Source organism: Phodopus roborovskii, unplaced genomic scaffold (assembly GCF_943737965.1).
Source record: "Phodopus roborovskii unplaced genomic scaffold, PHOROB, whole genome shotgun sequence".
NCBI lineage: Eukaryota > Metazoa > Chordata > Mammalia > Rodentia > Cricetidae > Phodopus > Phodopus roborovskii.
In genome coordinates, this window is record NW_026126410.1 from 13,551,964 (window position 1) to 13,566,854 (window position 14,891).

At 41.1% G+C, this 14,891-nt stretch overlaps 1 protein-coding gene across 1 annotated transcript in view; it reads left to right on the top strand.

The window, feature by feature from the left end:
• Positions 1 to 14,891, top strand: part of Sh3rf1 (SH3 domain containing ring finger 1) — a 155,612-nt gene that overhangs the window by 89,195 nt on the left and 51,526 nt on the right. The window contains exons 3-4 of the mRNA XM_051182466.1: positions 10,145 to 10,420; positions 11,413 to 11,508. Of these exons, the coding sequence (XP_051038423.1) occupies positions 10,145 to 10,420; positions 11,413 to 11,508 (372 nt within the window). The remainder of the gene's footprint in view (positions 1 to 10,144; positions 10,421 to 11,412; positions 11,509 to 14,891) is intronic.

Here is a 14,891-nt window from a genome sequence, read left to right on the forward strand (position 1 = left end):
CATCACATGCTCAGTGCAGAGTCAGATTGTAGCTTGGAGATAGCTTTCCTTTTGGAACAGTGTCTGCTCTCTCTAGTGTATCCACACACAGCCCCTATGCCACATCCAGCCAAGGAGAGATATGAAAATACTCAACACAAAGTTTGAGACTTACTTAGAGAGAGAGAGAGAGAGAGAGAGAGAGAGAGAGAGAGAGAGAGAGAGAGTTCTTGATTATGCACATCTCAAACATGAACTTTGGAGGGAACAAAGTCATGGTGCATGTTGCAGTAACAAAAAGTTGATCATGCCCATCTCATACTTCAGATTGCTTGTTTTCCTGGCTTTGCCATTCTGTTGATGGGCACTATAGCTTATTCACTCTGGATTTTTGCATTCCCTCTTTTGTACTGATACAGGCTAAGCTGCTTCTGAGTTTTAGCTCTAAAAAAATTTAACTGAGGTAACATTTACATGTGAAGTATGGTTCACAAGTGAACAGTTTATTTTATTTTGGTATGTGTTCACCTGGGTACCTCATGTCCCTGCCAAGATGCAGAATGTAGCCTTGAAAGTCTTTCCCACGCCTCTTGCTATACACGTCCCATTTCACATGGACATGCTATTCTGATTTCTGTCACAGTTGGTTTGTCCTGAGTGCTCGATCAGCATGATCTCATGATACCTTATGTAGGATATTTGCACTAACGGGTAGTGTGTTTCTTAAGCCACTGGTGGTGGTGACTACCAAATCATCTCTCCAACCCCTCTTTTGTCCCTTTCCAAAAGCAAATGGTTTGCTTCTTGTTGATTCATAGGAGTTCTTGTGTTTCTGTGTTAAGTCTTTTGTTAGAATTTAACATTGAACATATTTTCCCCTTGGGCGGTGGTGATGCACACCTTTGATTCCAGCACTCAGGAGGCAGAGGCAGGGGGATCTCTGAAGTTCATGGCCAGCCTCATCTACAGAGTGAGCTCCAGGACATTCTCCAAAGCTACACAGAGAAAACCTACCTTGAAAAAAACAAAAGGAGAAAGGAAGGAAGGAAGGAAGGAAGGAAGAAAGAAAGAAAGAAAGGAAAGAAGAAAGACAGGAAGGAAGAAAATAGAAAGAAAATATTTTCCCAACCTAGCCCTTACACTTTCATTTTCTTCATTGTGTCTTGGATAAACAGAGCTATCCAATTTTAAGAAAGTCTAGTTTATTAACTTTTATGGTTAGCTTTTATTTTTCCCTTTCTCCTAATTCATTACTAAAATATTTTCTGTTTTCCCCCTAGAAAACTTTAAAGTTTCTGCTTTCACATTTGATTGTGGAAGTCACCTGAAGTTAGTTATTTCATGTGGTATGAGAGAAGGGTCAAGTCTCTTCACATCCCAATTGCTCTAGGATCTTTTGATAGGCTTGTCTTTCCTACAGTCAAATCGCCTTGGCCCTTTTGTCTATTGACCACGCATGCTTGGATCTATTGCAATGTTGTTTTAATTGTGAAAAACTATTTTTCACATTCACTATTTAAGTTATGTGGGCATACTTCCTCCAGGGTCCTAAAACACAAAGACATACATGCACAAATATGAGATCAAGTCATCAGATTTGATTTGGATTCTTGAAAGATATTTACAATAGCACATGCTACTCTTATGCCTTCTCCTTGTTCTTCCTTGCCGGGGTTTCTGTGAGGACATACAGAGTTCCTGATATGTGGCCACTCCTGTCTGTCTAACCCTCAGCCCCAGGCCAGGGGAGGTGTTTAGTACAGGGCAGGGAAAGGGCAGCTGCTTTACCAAGAACCAAATTGCTTTCCAACAGGCAGACACTTTATATTTTGCCAGGAAATATTTCCCATCATGCCATCAAGCTAGTAAATCAAGTTACTGCAGCCGATTTCCCCAGTAAGTTTCAGTGCTCTCTGCAAAATAGTATCTCAGTTGTGTAGCACATAGTGAAATAGCAAACAAACATTCAGGACAGTGAGTGACATGAATTTCCTGCATTTCACTGCAGGGAATTATATCCCCAATTACTGTATCCCTTTAAAGACATTCATAAGATTTGTTTTAGAGTTTTGTCTGTCAGTTGGACACTCCCCTTTTAAGACTATCCAAGAAAAACCTATAAATCAGCGATAGGACTATTTCCTCATAACCGCTGAATGAATTTGCAAGGAAAATATTTGTTTGCTGTGGTTTGCTACATAGTTTGGTTTACATTTTTCAAATGCCAGCAATTTGCTTCACAGAAAGCATTCAACTGTTCACATCCAGAATGCTTTCTGTACTTGGATGTGGGTCTGTATGTGGATGTGGCTATCAATTAGCAGGACTTGTTCACTTTTCCTAGGTGTCTCTGGATCCCTTCTGAGGGTCTCAGGTTTCCCAGAACTCCAGGAGTGGAGTGCCTCCTCCTTTACTGTTCATATGCCACTCACATTTCAGAATCCCATGCCTGCCATGTAGCACACAGCGGGTGCATGGAAGATAACTTCAAAAGGACAACATAGCAGTCAGCCCTAGAGACTCATAAATAGATGACCATGTGTACTGTACAGTATATTCAAAGCTGTTAAACCTACCCACACAACTGTCTTTTTTTTACTTGCTTTTCCCTGAATATAATTTTCTTCCACTTGTCCATCCACATGTTAGCATTCAGCCCTCTAGGGATAACAGCATTTATTTTTCATTCCAGCTAGAATTTATTCACAGACATTGAGGTAGGTGTTCAGGGTATCAAGATGGATAATACCTAGTCCCACAGTACAGGATGCTGTGGTGGGGGTGGGGACAGGTCCTATACTGAGTAAAGTAAATAGTGTGATAGTATGAGTAGGGCAGTTTGGGTACACATAAGGACAGCACCTCTGTTAGATGGGGTGGGGAGAATCTTTGCAAGGAGACAGAGCTTGGACCACCTGTTGACCCACACCAGACCTGGCTGTCTGATCTTGGCCTCATTTATACCATCACAAACAACAGAAGCAGCCATCCCAAGTAGAAAAAAAAATGCCAGCAAAAGAAATGATGTGTGATTATCAACTGCAGGTTGTAGGGAGAGTTTTCCACCAACAATCAGCACTGTCCTGCCAGCAGGGTCCCAAATAATCACACAGAGACTTAATTGTAAGTGCTTAGTTGATAGCTCAGGCTTGCTACTAATTAGCTCTTGCAACTTAAATTAACCCATATTTTTATCTGTGTTCTACCACATGGCTCAGTACCTTATCTCAGTGGGACATGTACATCTGCCACTTCCTCTGCATCTCCCTCTGGACTCCCAAGGCTCTGCCCCTCTTCTTCCAGCATCCTCCTAGTCTGGCTGTCCCACCCAAGGTCAGATATATACCAATCGGCTCTTTATTAACCAATTAGAGTAATACATATTTGCAGTGTGCAAAGATTGTTCCACAGTCGCAGGTAGAGAGTAGAAAAACCTGGCTGAGCACCAGGGCTGGGGGCAGGAGACTTGGGCTGCTCACAATAACTTCTGGTGGTGGGGGGATAGCATGTGTGAGCCTGGAGGTGATGACAGCAACTGCTTTGCTTGCTGGGGGTGGAAAATATGAGGTGGAACGGTCAACCCAAGCTGAGGGCCATAAAACCAATGATTTAGAACATTAATTTGATTTAAGAGGTCACTGGGGATCATCGCTAGATAGTAAAGACATTGTTGATATTGACAAGACCATGTTTCAGGAGTTATTCTTGCTACCGTGGTTTCATTTTGCTGGTTCTTTCTACCTCTCCGTCTTAGTTTTTTTTTCTCTCTCTCACTTTTTAAAATATAAGCTTTTTGTTTTCTGGTACCAAAGTGTCCTGTTATCCATCCTCTTAGGCTGGCTTATGTCAGTCCACCTTCTTGAATTAGAGTGAAATTGAAACCAGGTCTGGAGTAGGGGAGAAAGGTTGGCTAGATAAAGAGGCATGCTTCAAGAGAAAGCTAAAGAAAACAGCTGTGTATGTGTGCGTGCCGCGTGCGCGTGCATGCATGCTTGCATGCGTGTGGTGCTAGGGCAGGAGAATGGACAGAATGGATGTGTGTAGGGTTGGGGTGTGGCTCAGAAGGAGAGGTCTTACCTAGCATGGATCCAAGCCCAGTGTTGGTTCCTGGGCACCCTAAAATTAAAAAAAAAATAAATAAATAAAAGTAAGTGGGGAAGGCTTTTCCCCTGAAGTGCTGATTATTTACAAAGCACTGGTAGGTTTTAAGTTATGATAGGATATTTAGAGCTCTGGGGTGCAATCCATCACTGCAGAGCACTTACACATAAGTTTTTGTTTACAAATTTGGGATGAGTGAGATTGCAGAAGCTTAAGGAGGTGGTAATAGTCGTGTGTCATAATGCTTTCTACGTGTAAGTGTTAGAGAAAACAACAAACAATACACATGGTCTAAGAACAGATCTGAGATGCCCAAATACCTCTCCCCCAACTGCTTTGGAAATATAGCTTGTAGTAATTATTGGCAGGCCTTCTATTAAAATTGAAACATTTTAAGTGAGAACCCAATCGCATTTGGGTAATGAGCTGACCTGGACACCCTGAGAACAAAGCTTTATTCTTAATGACCAGTAAGTATATTATATTGGCCAGGTGAGATGGCTCAGTGGGTAAAGGAGCTTGCTGTGCAAGGCTGATGACCTGAATTCAATCCCTAGGACCCCACAAAATTGTCTTCTGATCCCTACATGATTGTAGAGGTCACACATACTCACATATGATGCACAGATGCACACATACCCAAATAAATGACTTAATTTTTAAAATTAATTTTTAAGCCACCATGCCACTTACCTCTCTGTGTGTACTACTGTACCTCTCTGTGTGTACTACTGTGTCTTGTTTCTTTATTCCTCTGGTTTTTTTTTTGTTTGTTTGTTTTTTTTTTTTTTCTTCTTCTTCTTCTGACAAGTTTTTGGAAGTTGAGCTAGAATCAGGCAGAGCAAAGTGCCAATTTGGATATAACTGAATTCACATTTTATAGCCATTCCTGCTGTAAGAGAGTCTTTTAGACTTTCTTTTCAGTGGGTCGTTGAATCTGTTTTTACTTTATGGAGCAGTAAGAAATGCATGAAGGCACCTGAATTTAGAGAGGCCGCCTTGCATGTATATCTGGACATTGGCATTTTGAGTCCATGAAATAAATTGGCAGTGAGTGTTTTATTTACCTGTTGGACTCTCAGCTGGCTCATCAAGTAACATTTTGCCAGATATATTGGAGTGTGCTTGATGGTGCAGAGATGAAAGTGGAAAGCATTTAATCACAAATATTTTTGTGCTGATCGTGTGAGGGGTTTAATGTCAGCTGTAACAACTTGAATGTGTAATTCAGAAGCAAACATTAATTGCAAAGTAAAGTGGATCCACTGCCCTGCTCTTTTTTTTTTTAACAAACAAATTAATAATTCAGCATTTATTGAAATTGCTGCTGACAAAGAGTTGTGCTAATACTTGGCCTGTCTCTCTTCTGGCAAGCTTTTTGATAAGGCTGCCTACATGAATGACAGCCGCACACCCCAGGTTAGACTGCAGTGCTGTTTCTCTCTGGCTTTCTCTCCTTTTAAGCCTCCCTTTCATGTGTAGCCAAGTGAAAGTCTCCAAATGAAATCTAAGCCCTGTGGTTCCTCCGGGGCCTTGGCCTGATGTGAGGATCCAGAAGACAAGCAGCTGAAGGCACAGAGGGCAGAGGCCGGGGTGATGACACGACTCTCAGACCTTTCGGAGGAGATGAATGGGAAGGCCTTGCCTCCCTGGGCTTGAGATGTATTTTACCCACAAGACTAGTCCCAGGGTTTTTTTTTTTTTCAAACCAATTGTTTTGCTTTTTTCCCCTTCAGATGTTGCAGGAAAATGTGTTCTTTTATTGCTCTTCCAAGTCGTTAAACCATTTATCCTTAATCATCTACAGTCTGTGTGGGAATAAGTTTTCTAAAGATCACTGAACTTTGCTCGATTTGAAATCAGGAGAGAATTCATTTTATTTAATGTGGGAAGCCTTTCTTTTGAGAAACTTGACACAAACTGGCTTTTTAGTGTCTTAGAATTTAATTGAAGAAAGAACACCATAGAAAAACACTACCAGATGCACAAATGTCTGCTCGTGGGTTCGGTTGCCATAAGTTTTATGACCCTTTCTCTGTGGTTATTGATCACTGAAATAACCGTGGCAGTCAACATTTAGCAAGTCAGTGTGAATTAATGAAGTTTTGGATGCATGGGGGCCAGTAACCCCGGGCTAACCATAATGCATAGCACCATCATCATAATAGGTTTTCCAGTTGCTACTTGTTCTATTAAGGATGCTTGATGATTTTAGGAGCACTTAATAGATTCACTTTGTGGGAAAGTTAATAAGTCCATTAGGCCACTGGAGTGTGGAAATGATCTGTAAAGAAATAAATTCCCTCCATTTCCACATCAGCATATCACAAAAGCTTTATAGATCTCTTCAAGGAGCAGCTGAAAATGGTTTCTAAGAGTGCTACATCTGAATCTTGGTGTGTGGGTTTGTCTGGCATGAATCTGGTGTGGAGCCGGCCAAACAGAGCTAATTGAGGTGTGTGCGGCTGAAATTGAGAGAACGGGCCATAATGGTGAATAGAGTTATTTGTCACTGAGTTTGTAATAGGATTTCCAATTAATTCATGCAGGCTTCCAATGCCTTACATGAGCCCTGTCAAGATGAACTACAGCCACATCTAAAATGCCATCCCCTATTAAACGGTGCGTGTCAGTGAATTTGTAATTTCTTCTGTGCAACCAGAAGATGAATGAATTCATCTCAGAAAACAAATGTGTGCTTCAGAAATGAACATTTCAAAATCTTGAGCACTTCCTGGGAGGAACATTTTTCCCATCGTTGTACAGAGAAAAATACACACACACAAACACACACATATATATGTGTGTGTTTGTGTGTGTGTGTGTATATGTATGTGTGTGTGTGTGTATACATACATGTGTGTAAATGCATACATACATTCATACAGACATGTATTGTAATTGCTGTGTGAATCCATCCAAGAGTAAAAGGGGTTCAGCTGCATGAAAACAAATGCATTGTCAAGCACCCCATTTCACTGGTGACCAAGTAGGCTTTCCACACTGATCAGTGATGATGGTGATGATGACAACGATAGTTCACAAATGAAGCATTTAGCTCCTTCTAGGCTATTTCATGGAATTTAAATGCATAAGCTCACCAAATCCTCACCATAATTCCATATGACACAGTCAGGGTACAGGGAGCTCACCCGCCCAAGGTCACACAGCCAATAAGTAGCTACACTGATAGAACCTGTTTCTATCCACCATGGCCTTTCACAGTCTCATCAGATGCAAGAGTTATCTCCATCTCTTGTCATGCCCTTGTCAGTCCCTTCTACCCCCCTCTCCAGCAATGTTTATTTATTTCCTTAAACTTGGCTTTAGGAAATATTGCTAAACTGAGATAACCAGGCTTTCAGAAATACTTAATATAGCAAAGAATGGAATGAAGATAGACAGAGATTTGAATTCTACCTTCCACAAAATTGGGTGTTGAATAGGAATAGAATATAATTAGAGTTCATGGCATTGCAAAGAGCATGTGGGAGGAACCAGAGGGCACAGCGGCGGACATGTTTACAAGATCATATCAAGGTCAAGCAGCAAGAGTTATGCCATTAGAAGCTATATCTTAAGGCAGGATTCCAAAAGGTCACAGGAGGACATCAGTATTTCTAGAAGGCTCAACTCATGTCTTCCAAGAATACTGATGTTCAGAGTCATTTTACTTAGCATCACATGGACCAAGCCAAGGCAAGGTGACTGCCAAATGACATCTTGAGAGAAAGAATTACTATTTGCCTTAATTCAAACAGAAATATTTAGCAAAGAGGTCTGGGTAGACTGGTTATAAAACAAGCTAATTGTTGGAAACTATTCTAAAGCTTTGTCCCCATCCAAAGTGTTAAAGATTGATCATCTTTGTATCTATGAGTGTATATATGAGTAGAGTGTGGAAACAAGAACACATGTACTCCTTTGTTTTCTTGGAAAGATTAAACTTTAAAAGGAAATCAGCCATTGTACAGCTATGTCTACCTGCTATCCCATTTTCTATTTTTTTTTTTTTTTCTGCTAGCTTCATCTGCCTGCACCACAGTGTGATATATACACCTGGGCTTCAAACCCTTGAGTTTTGCTCAAAGGGAGCTATTGATCCAAGACTGTTAACAGTGTTGTTCAAGACCCACTGTAAATTTGATACCACTGGTGTATCTCTTGAACCTTATGTTGTTAATGCTCTTCCATGCCTGTGTCCCTGCTGGTGGTCCTTTCTAGTACTATTCCCTCTTGGTGGAATGCTTCCCATTTTCCTTTTTACCCCCTTAACCCAGCTTTGTTTAGCCAACCCCTTACATTTCCATGCAGCCCTGGGGAAATATTTCATTTTCCCCATCTGCTAATCTCTCTTCCCGTTATCAATGGATGTTTCCATCATTGGATTCACCTGCCTTGTCCCTCAAGGAGAACTATGCATTATTCCTTTTAAAGTCTTTAGCAGTAGCACATTGCCTGGTGAAAAAGTAAAAGCTTGATGAGTGTGTTCCACGTGGACAGGTACTTGGGTGAAGATACTTGGAGCGGAAGGTTAGGTACTTGGGTGAAGATACTTGGAGTGGAAGGTTGTGGTCTAATTCTGTGAATTATTAGACATGTATGTGATTCAATGTTTATCCTCTGTATCAGTGATAGGCAGCAGTGCTACAGGGAGGCCAGGCATCTTAAAGTGCTGACTAATGTTCGCAGATGGGTCCAAAAGCCATTGGGAAGTGTCATAGTGAATTCATTGGATGATTAAATTGTCTTGGAAGTGCACACATTTTTTAACTTCCCTTTTAAAACCAGACTGCAATATTTAAAAATCTCATTTCCGTGTTACTCAGTCTCATGATGCTACTTAGCCAGGAAGAACATGTTGAATATCTTAAGTTGTAAAAGACCATGTCTAAAACTTGCAGATTATAAAGCTTGAGAGGCTAGTGTTCTGGATTCCTTTCTGTTGCTGTGATAACATTCTGGCCAAAAACAACAAGTAAAGGATTTATTTGGCATATACCCTGGGTAATAGTCAAAGAGAATTTGACACAGAAACCATGGGGGGGAAAAAAACTGATGACTGATTTACAGGATCCTCCTTAGTTATCTTTCTTATATAGCTCAGGAATGCATGTTCATGAAATGGTGCTGCCCATGGTGGACTGAACCTTCTTATGTCAATTAACAGTCAACAAGAAATCCTATACAACCAACCCTTAACAATGAAGACAAGACAGCTTCACACAACCTACCCTTAGCAATCAATACAACCCCACACAGCCAACCTTTATCAAGACAGCTCCACACAGCCAACCTTCATCAAGACAGCCCCACACAGCCAACCCTTAATAATCAAGACAGCCCACACAGAAAAATCCTTAACAATCAAGACAGTCCCTCAAAAACCAACTTTTAGCCGTCAAGACATTCACCTATGATGTCCAAAGACCAACCTCATAAAGACAAGTGCTCCACGGTGACTTTGCCGGGTGACTTCAGGCTGTATCAAGTAGTGTTAACTAGTATGCTCAGGCTCTGGGGTTGTCTTAATTGCTATATTCCATACTTGGCCATAAAAAGTAGTCTTAATATATATGTACTTAGTTCATAAAAGATTAAGATCTGGTTCTCAAATTAAAAGTCACATCAGAAAATGCTTGACCAAAATCTAATCTGCTTAAGAGAAGTTATGAAGCTGATAAATTAGGCTTTTGTCTTAAATGTTGCTTCTCCAACTGTATCATCTATCTTGATGAATAAACGATTCGTATAAAAACTAAGTTTGGTTTTTATGAATTTTTGAATTTCATACCAGGAAACAGGCTTGGACAATAATTCCAGGCAAACAAAACCAAAAGCTTCACTATATTAAATTTAGGCATAGAGTCTGTACTTCGGATAATACAGATACCATGCTCTTTGTATTTGATTTTAGTAAATGTAATTAGGTTTTTATGTAAGATTTTCTTCTAAGGGCCAAGTTGGTAGGTTTGATCGTGACTTAAAGACAACAAGAATGCAATCATATTTTCAGAGACATTATGTGGCTGTTATTTCATTGACACCCCTCTCTTTCTTTAAGGGTATACCTCAGTTACCATGTGCCAAAGCATTATATAACTACGAAGGAAAAGAGCCTGGAGACCTTAAGTTCAGCAAAGGCGACATCATCATTTTGCGAAGACAAGTGGATGAAAATTGGTACCATGGGGAAGTCAACGGGGTCCACGGCTTTTTCCCCACCAACTTTGTGCAGATCATCAAACCTTTACCTCAGCCCCCACCTCAGTGCAAAGCACTTTACGACTTTGAAGTGAAAGACAAGGAGGCTGACAAAGATTGCCTTCCCTTCGCAAAGGTGAGGTATCCAGGAGATTGTTTTCAGCTTTTCAGGTTATTCCTGCACACCTGGAATAGGGCTGGCATTTCATCTTTCAAAAAAAAGAAAATTGTTTGTGTGAACCCTGTTACTGTGCTTCTGAAGATACCAGAAGCGGGCTTCAGGCCACTAGGAAAGTACTTTTGTGTGTCGACCTCTTCGAAGGATAATTTGAATGTTGTTTTTTTGTAGCCTCATTTTCCTGTTTAGATTTCTGGGCCACTTTAAAGGGAGCATGTGTGTGTGCCATCCAGGGATGCTGAAATGCAATTCCAAAGAACAAATGAAACATCATTACTTCTTACTTTACATGTAGATTTCCTTGCTTAAAAAGCACATGGGAATGTATTTACTGAATTAATGAGATGGTTTCGAATTTTAAACAGAAAACTGTGCTTTTGTGAAGTGAAGCAGTAGACTGTGTATTTCACTGAGCATTATCTGCATTATCAAATATAGCGAGAGATATCTGGGAACAATTCAAACAGATATCCAAGATGCTAGGACGGTGGCCTTTGAGTTGCAATTTACTGCTCCAAAAATTAGCATCTGGCCTCTTGGTAAAAGTTTGCAGTTTTAAAGATGTCTAAGAACATCTTAGGGTTTGGCAAGATGTCTAGGTTGATGAAGGCACTTGCTGCCAAGCCTGACAGGTAACTTGAGTTTGCTCACTAAGACTCACATGGTAGGAAAAAGCCACCTCACCCATGTTGTCCTCTGACATCCACATGCAAGTATTGCTTGCTCCCCCACTGCCAACCACTACAGTGAATGTAATAACAAAAGTTAAAAGACCTCAGATTGACTGGCAGTCCTGTTTAGTTTATGAAAACATTGAGTATTGTGTACTAAAGACACATTACAGAATTTTAATTCATCTACTGTTAAAGCTTCAGTCCCTTTATTTAGGATGCTAATTAGGTGATAAATTTAATGTGATCAGAGAGACTCATGATTTGTTGTTTCTTCAGGATGACGTACTGACGGTGATCCGCAGAGTGGATGAAAACTGGGCTGAGGGAATGCTGGCAGACAAAATAGGAATATTTCCAATTTCATATGTTGAGGTAAGTTAATTTGTACAATCTTGAATCATATTCAGCTTAGTTAATAAATCTCAATTATGCAGATTAGGTATTATGAGATCCTCATGGCACAGAGCACTGGCAGTGGCTTTGAAAGGCTCTGCTGTTGGCTTGGAAAGACTTCCTTCCTTGTGCCCTTCGATTACTGAAGATCATAAAATGTGACTCTTTGTCTCATTTCTGAAACCATCCATATGGCTTGTTAAAGGGACCACATACTCACTGTCTGTCACCTGTGTGATGTGAAGGGACCACATACTCACTGTCACCTGTGTGATATGAAGGGACCACATATTCACTGTCTGTCACCTGTGTGATCTGGTTTCTGCCTTTAGTGAGGATCAAACATGAGAAGTTAATATATTCATTTCATGTGTTTACTTATTTCTCATATTTTTATTACACTTATTAATTGGGTGTGTGTGTTTGTGTGTGTGTCAGAGGACAATTTTGGGGAACCATTTCTTTGCACTGTGTGGGTTCAAGGGATCGAACTCAGGTGGTTAATCTCAGTGGCAAACACCTTTCACTCAGCCTTGTTTACTTACATAGTCAGCCACATCACACCGAGGACAGTGATTCTTAGAGTAGTTCTTTGATGCCATTCACTAAGTGAATAATGCCTTGTCCTTCATACCCCAGTAACTTCTTAGTCTCCTTTATCATTAGTTAGCATTGTTCAGAAAGCTTTTGACCAAACTAGAGGAAGGAAAGTCTTTTTAAAAAGTTTATATAAAATTACATACTTATCTCATTCTGTGGTGGTATATTATTTATGGTTTATTAAAGCTTGCTTGATGATTCAGAAAGCAAAGCCAGCCTCAAGCTATAGAGATCAAGTAGTGGTGGCACACAACTTTAATCCCAGCAGCCAGAAGCTAAGAGGTGGAGGTACAAACCTTTAATCCTAGGACTCAGGATTAAGAGGTAGGTGCATCTCTGTGATTCCAAGACCACCCAGATGTACACAAGATTGATCCAACTCTAAAGAGGAACAGCTCACACAAAGATAATCTCAGTACCTGTGTTAGCACCTGGGATCCCACGCCTTTAATCCCAGCATTGGGGAGGAATAAGACAGTATCAGGCATTCGTTCTCCAGCCACACTGAGGTTAGGAAGACATTGAAGTCTCAAGCTTCTCCAACCTCCCTGAGGAGAGGCAGCAGTCTGAGGCTTGGTGAGAGCTTTTGGAGGCAGGAACAGCCCTTTCAGTCTGAGGTAGAGTGAGAGCTAGTGTCCAGTTGCTTTGTTTCTCTGATCTTCAACTTGAAGCTTGAACCCCAATATCTGATTCTGGGTCTTTTATTATCATGCCACATCATTCTGAACAAAATTAAATTTAAAAATAAATGGGGTGGGGGAGGGTTAGAACTGGAGATATGTCCTGCTGGTAAAGTGCTTGACACATAAGCATGAGAACTTAGGTTTGATCCCTAACACCCACTTAAAGATGAACTCGGGGCTAGAAGGATGGTCCAGTGGTTAAAACGCGGGCTGTTCTTCCAGAGGACCCCGGTTCAATTCCCAGCACCCACATGGCAGTTCACAACTGTCTGTGAACTCCAGCTCCAGGAGATCCAACACCCTCTCACAGACATACAAGCGAACAAAGCATCAGTGCACTAAAGGTAATAAAATAAATAATTGGAAAAAAAGGAGAAGGATGAGCTCAACAATGCACAGCTGTAATCTCAGCTGTCATGGGAACCATGGTGTTTGCTGGTGGCCAGCCTGGGTTCAGTCAGAGATTCTGTGTAAGGTAGAGCAGAAATTGAGGAAGGTACCCAGTACCAGTCTTTGGCCTCCATATGGACTTATGTCCATGTATACCCATATGCAGACACACGCAAAATGAACCAAGCAGTTAGTGTTCAGAGCAGACACTGATTACATATAGTCCTGAACTGTCAGCTGGTGATAAGCATTTCGTGCTGAAAACAAAATTGAAGGCATTGTTTGAGTGAAATCACCAAAACCCAAACAACTACTCCGAATTGCTGAGGTCAGGAAGACTTCTGGAAAGAAGTTAGTATCTTGCGATGTATAGATAGATGTGGACTAAGAGAGATGAGAAGTGCGTTCACTGTGAGCAGGAGAACACCCAGGTGGAGAGGCCTGCATACGCAAAAGCCAAAAGAGAGATCTGAGACTGTCTGGGGAATTAAAGGCAGTGCTATCTAAAACATCAAAGCATCTATCTTGAACATGTAAAAGCATATCAATAAAAAAAAAAAAAAAAACCACTATCACTTAACTCTGCTGTCTTTTTATCTGAGACATTCGTTTTGGCATGATCCTAGAGGCTGAAATGGCAAACTTTATCACGGTAGCCAGCACTCAGTGTCTCCCTTAGATGGTAAGATTGCCAGTGTCCTAAAACATAGATGTGCTGTGTGTCCATGAGAATGTAAACCAAGTAACTGCAGCTCTTGAGTGCCATCCCCACACTCAAATGTTCCTGTTTATTAAGGGTTTTCCTGCCTTAGAAGGAGACAACACACACACACACACACACACACACACACACACACACAAACACATCCTTAACGAACAACCCTTTTGGTGTATTATTTGTGTACGCCCTAATTGTGGGCTGTGGAAAACTCCTGGCATCTCCAGGTATTTGAATAGTTTTGCTGAAGAGTGTGAGCAAGCAGAGTTTAGTGAAGAGCCTGTCCCTACTTGTCAGGTGTTATCACTGTTCATGCTGGTGCTTGGGCTAGCACGCATAAAAGGTAGTGCTACGTGGGGCTTTTTTGTTGTTGACATAGGACAGGTGTAGAATCCTTCAATAGGCATAAAGTGATCCACCCACAGAGAGGCCAGAGTCACTTACAGTCACTGGAGTCATAGGATTATTTACTCTGACTTAAAGTAGAAAGGTAAACTACATAGAGGGAGGGTGTCTCCAAACCCCCACCCCCGCTCTCACCTAGGAACATTTTCCCTATTTGAACCAGAGCTTCTCCAGTGAAGACAGACATCTGTCTGTCAAGCCTGTGAACAGGCTTTGATGCTGAGCTGTCACACTGAAAACTCTTGGTGGGAAGCAGAGCACTGGGGCTGAGTGACACCTGCTTCAGCCCTGGACCTAAGTGGAGGTGGATTTTAGTCACAGCCAGCCTGCCCCAATCTCTCAGTTTCTGGCTGTGTCTCAGGCCAGTGTCTGTCGAGATGAAACAAAGTATATAAACCAAAAAAAAAAAAAAAAAAAAAAAAAAAAAAAAGAGGCTTTTCCCTAAATAATGCTTCTTTTGCTTCTTCTCCCTCTGTAAGCCTTTCCTGTTTGGCCAGCTTGAGAACACGGAGTGTGCCCCCTTTAAACACAGCTGTACTACTAAAGTTCACTTGTAGATTTTTTTT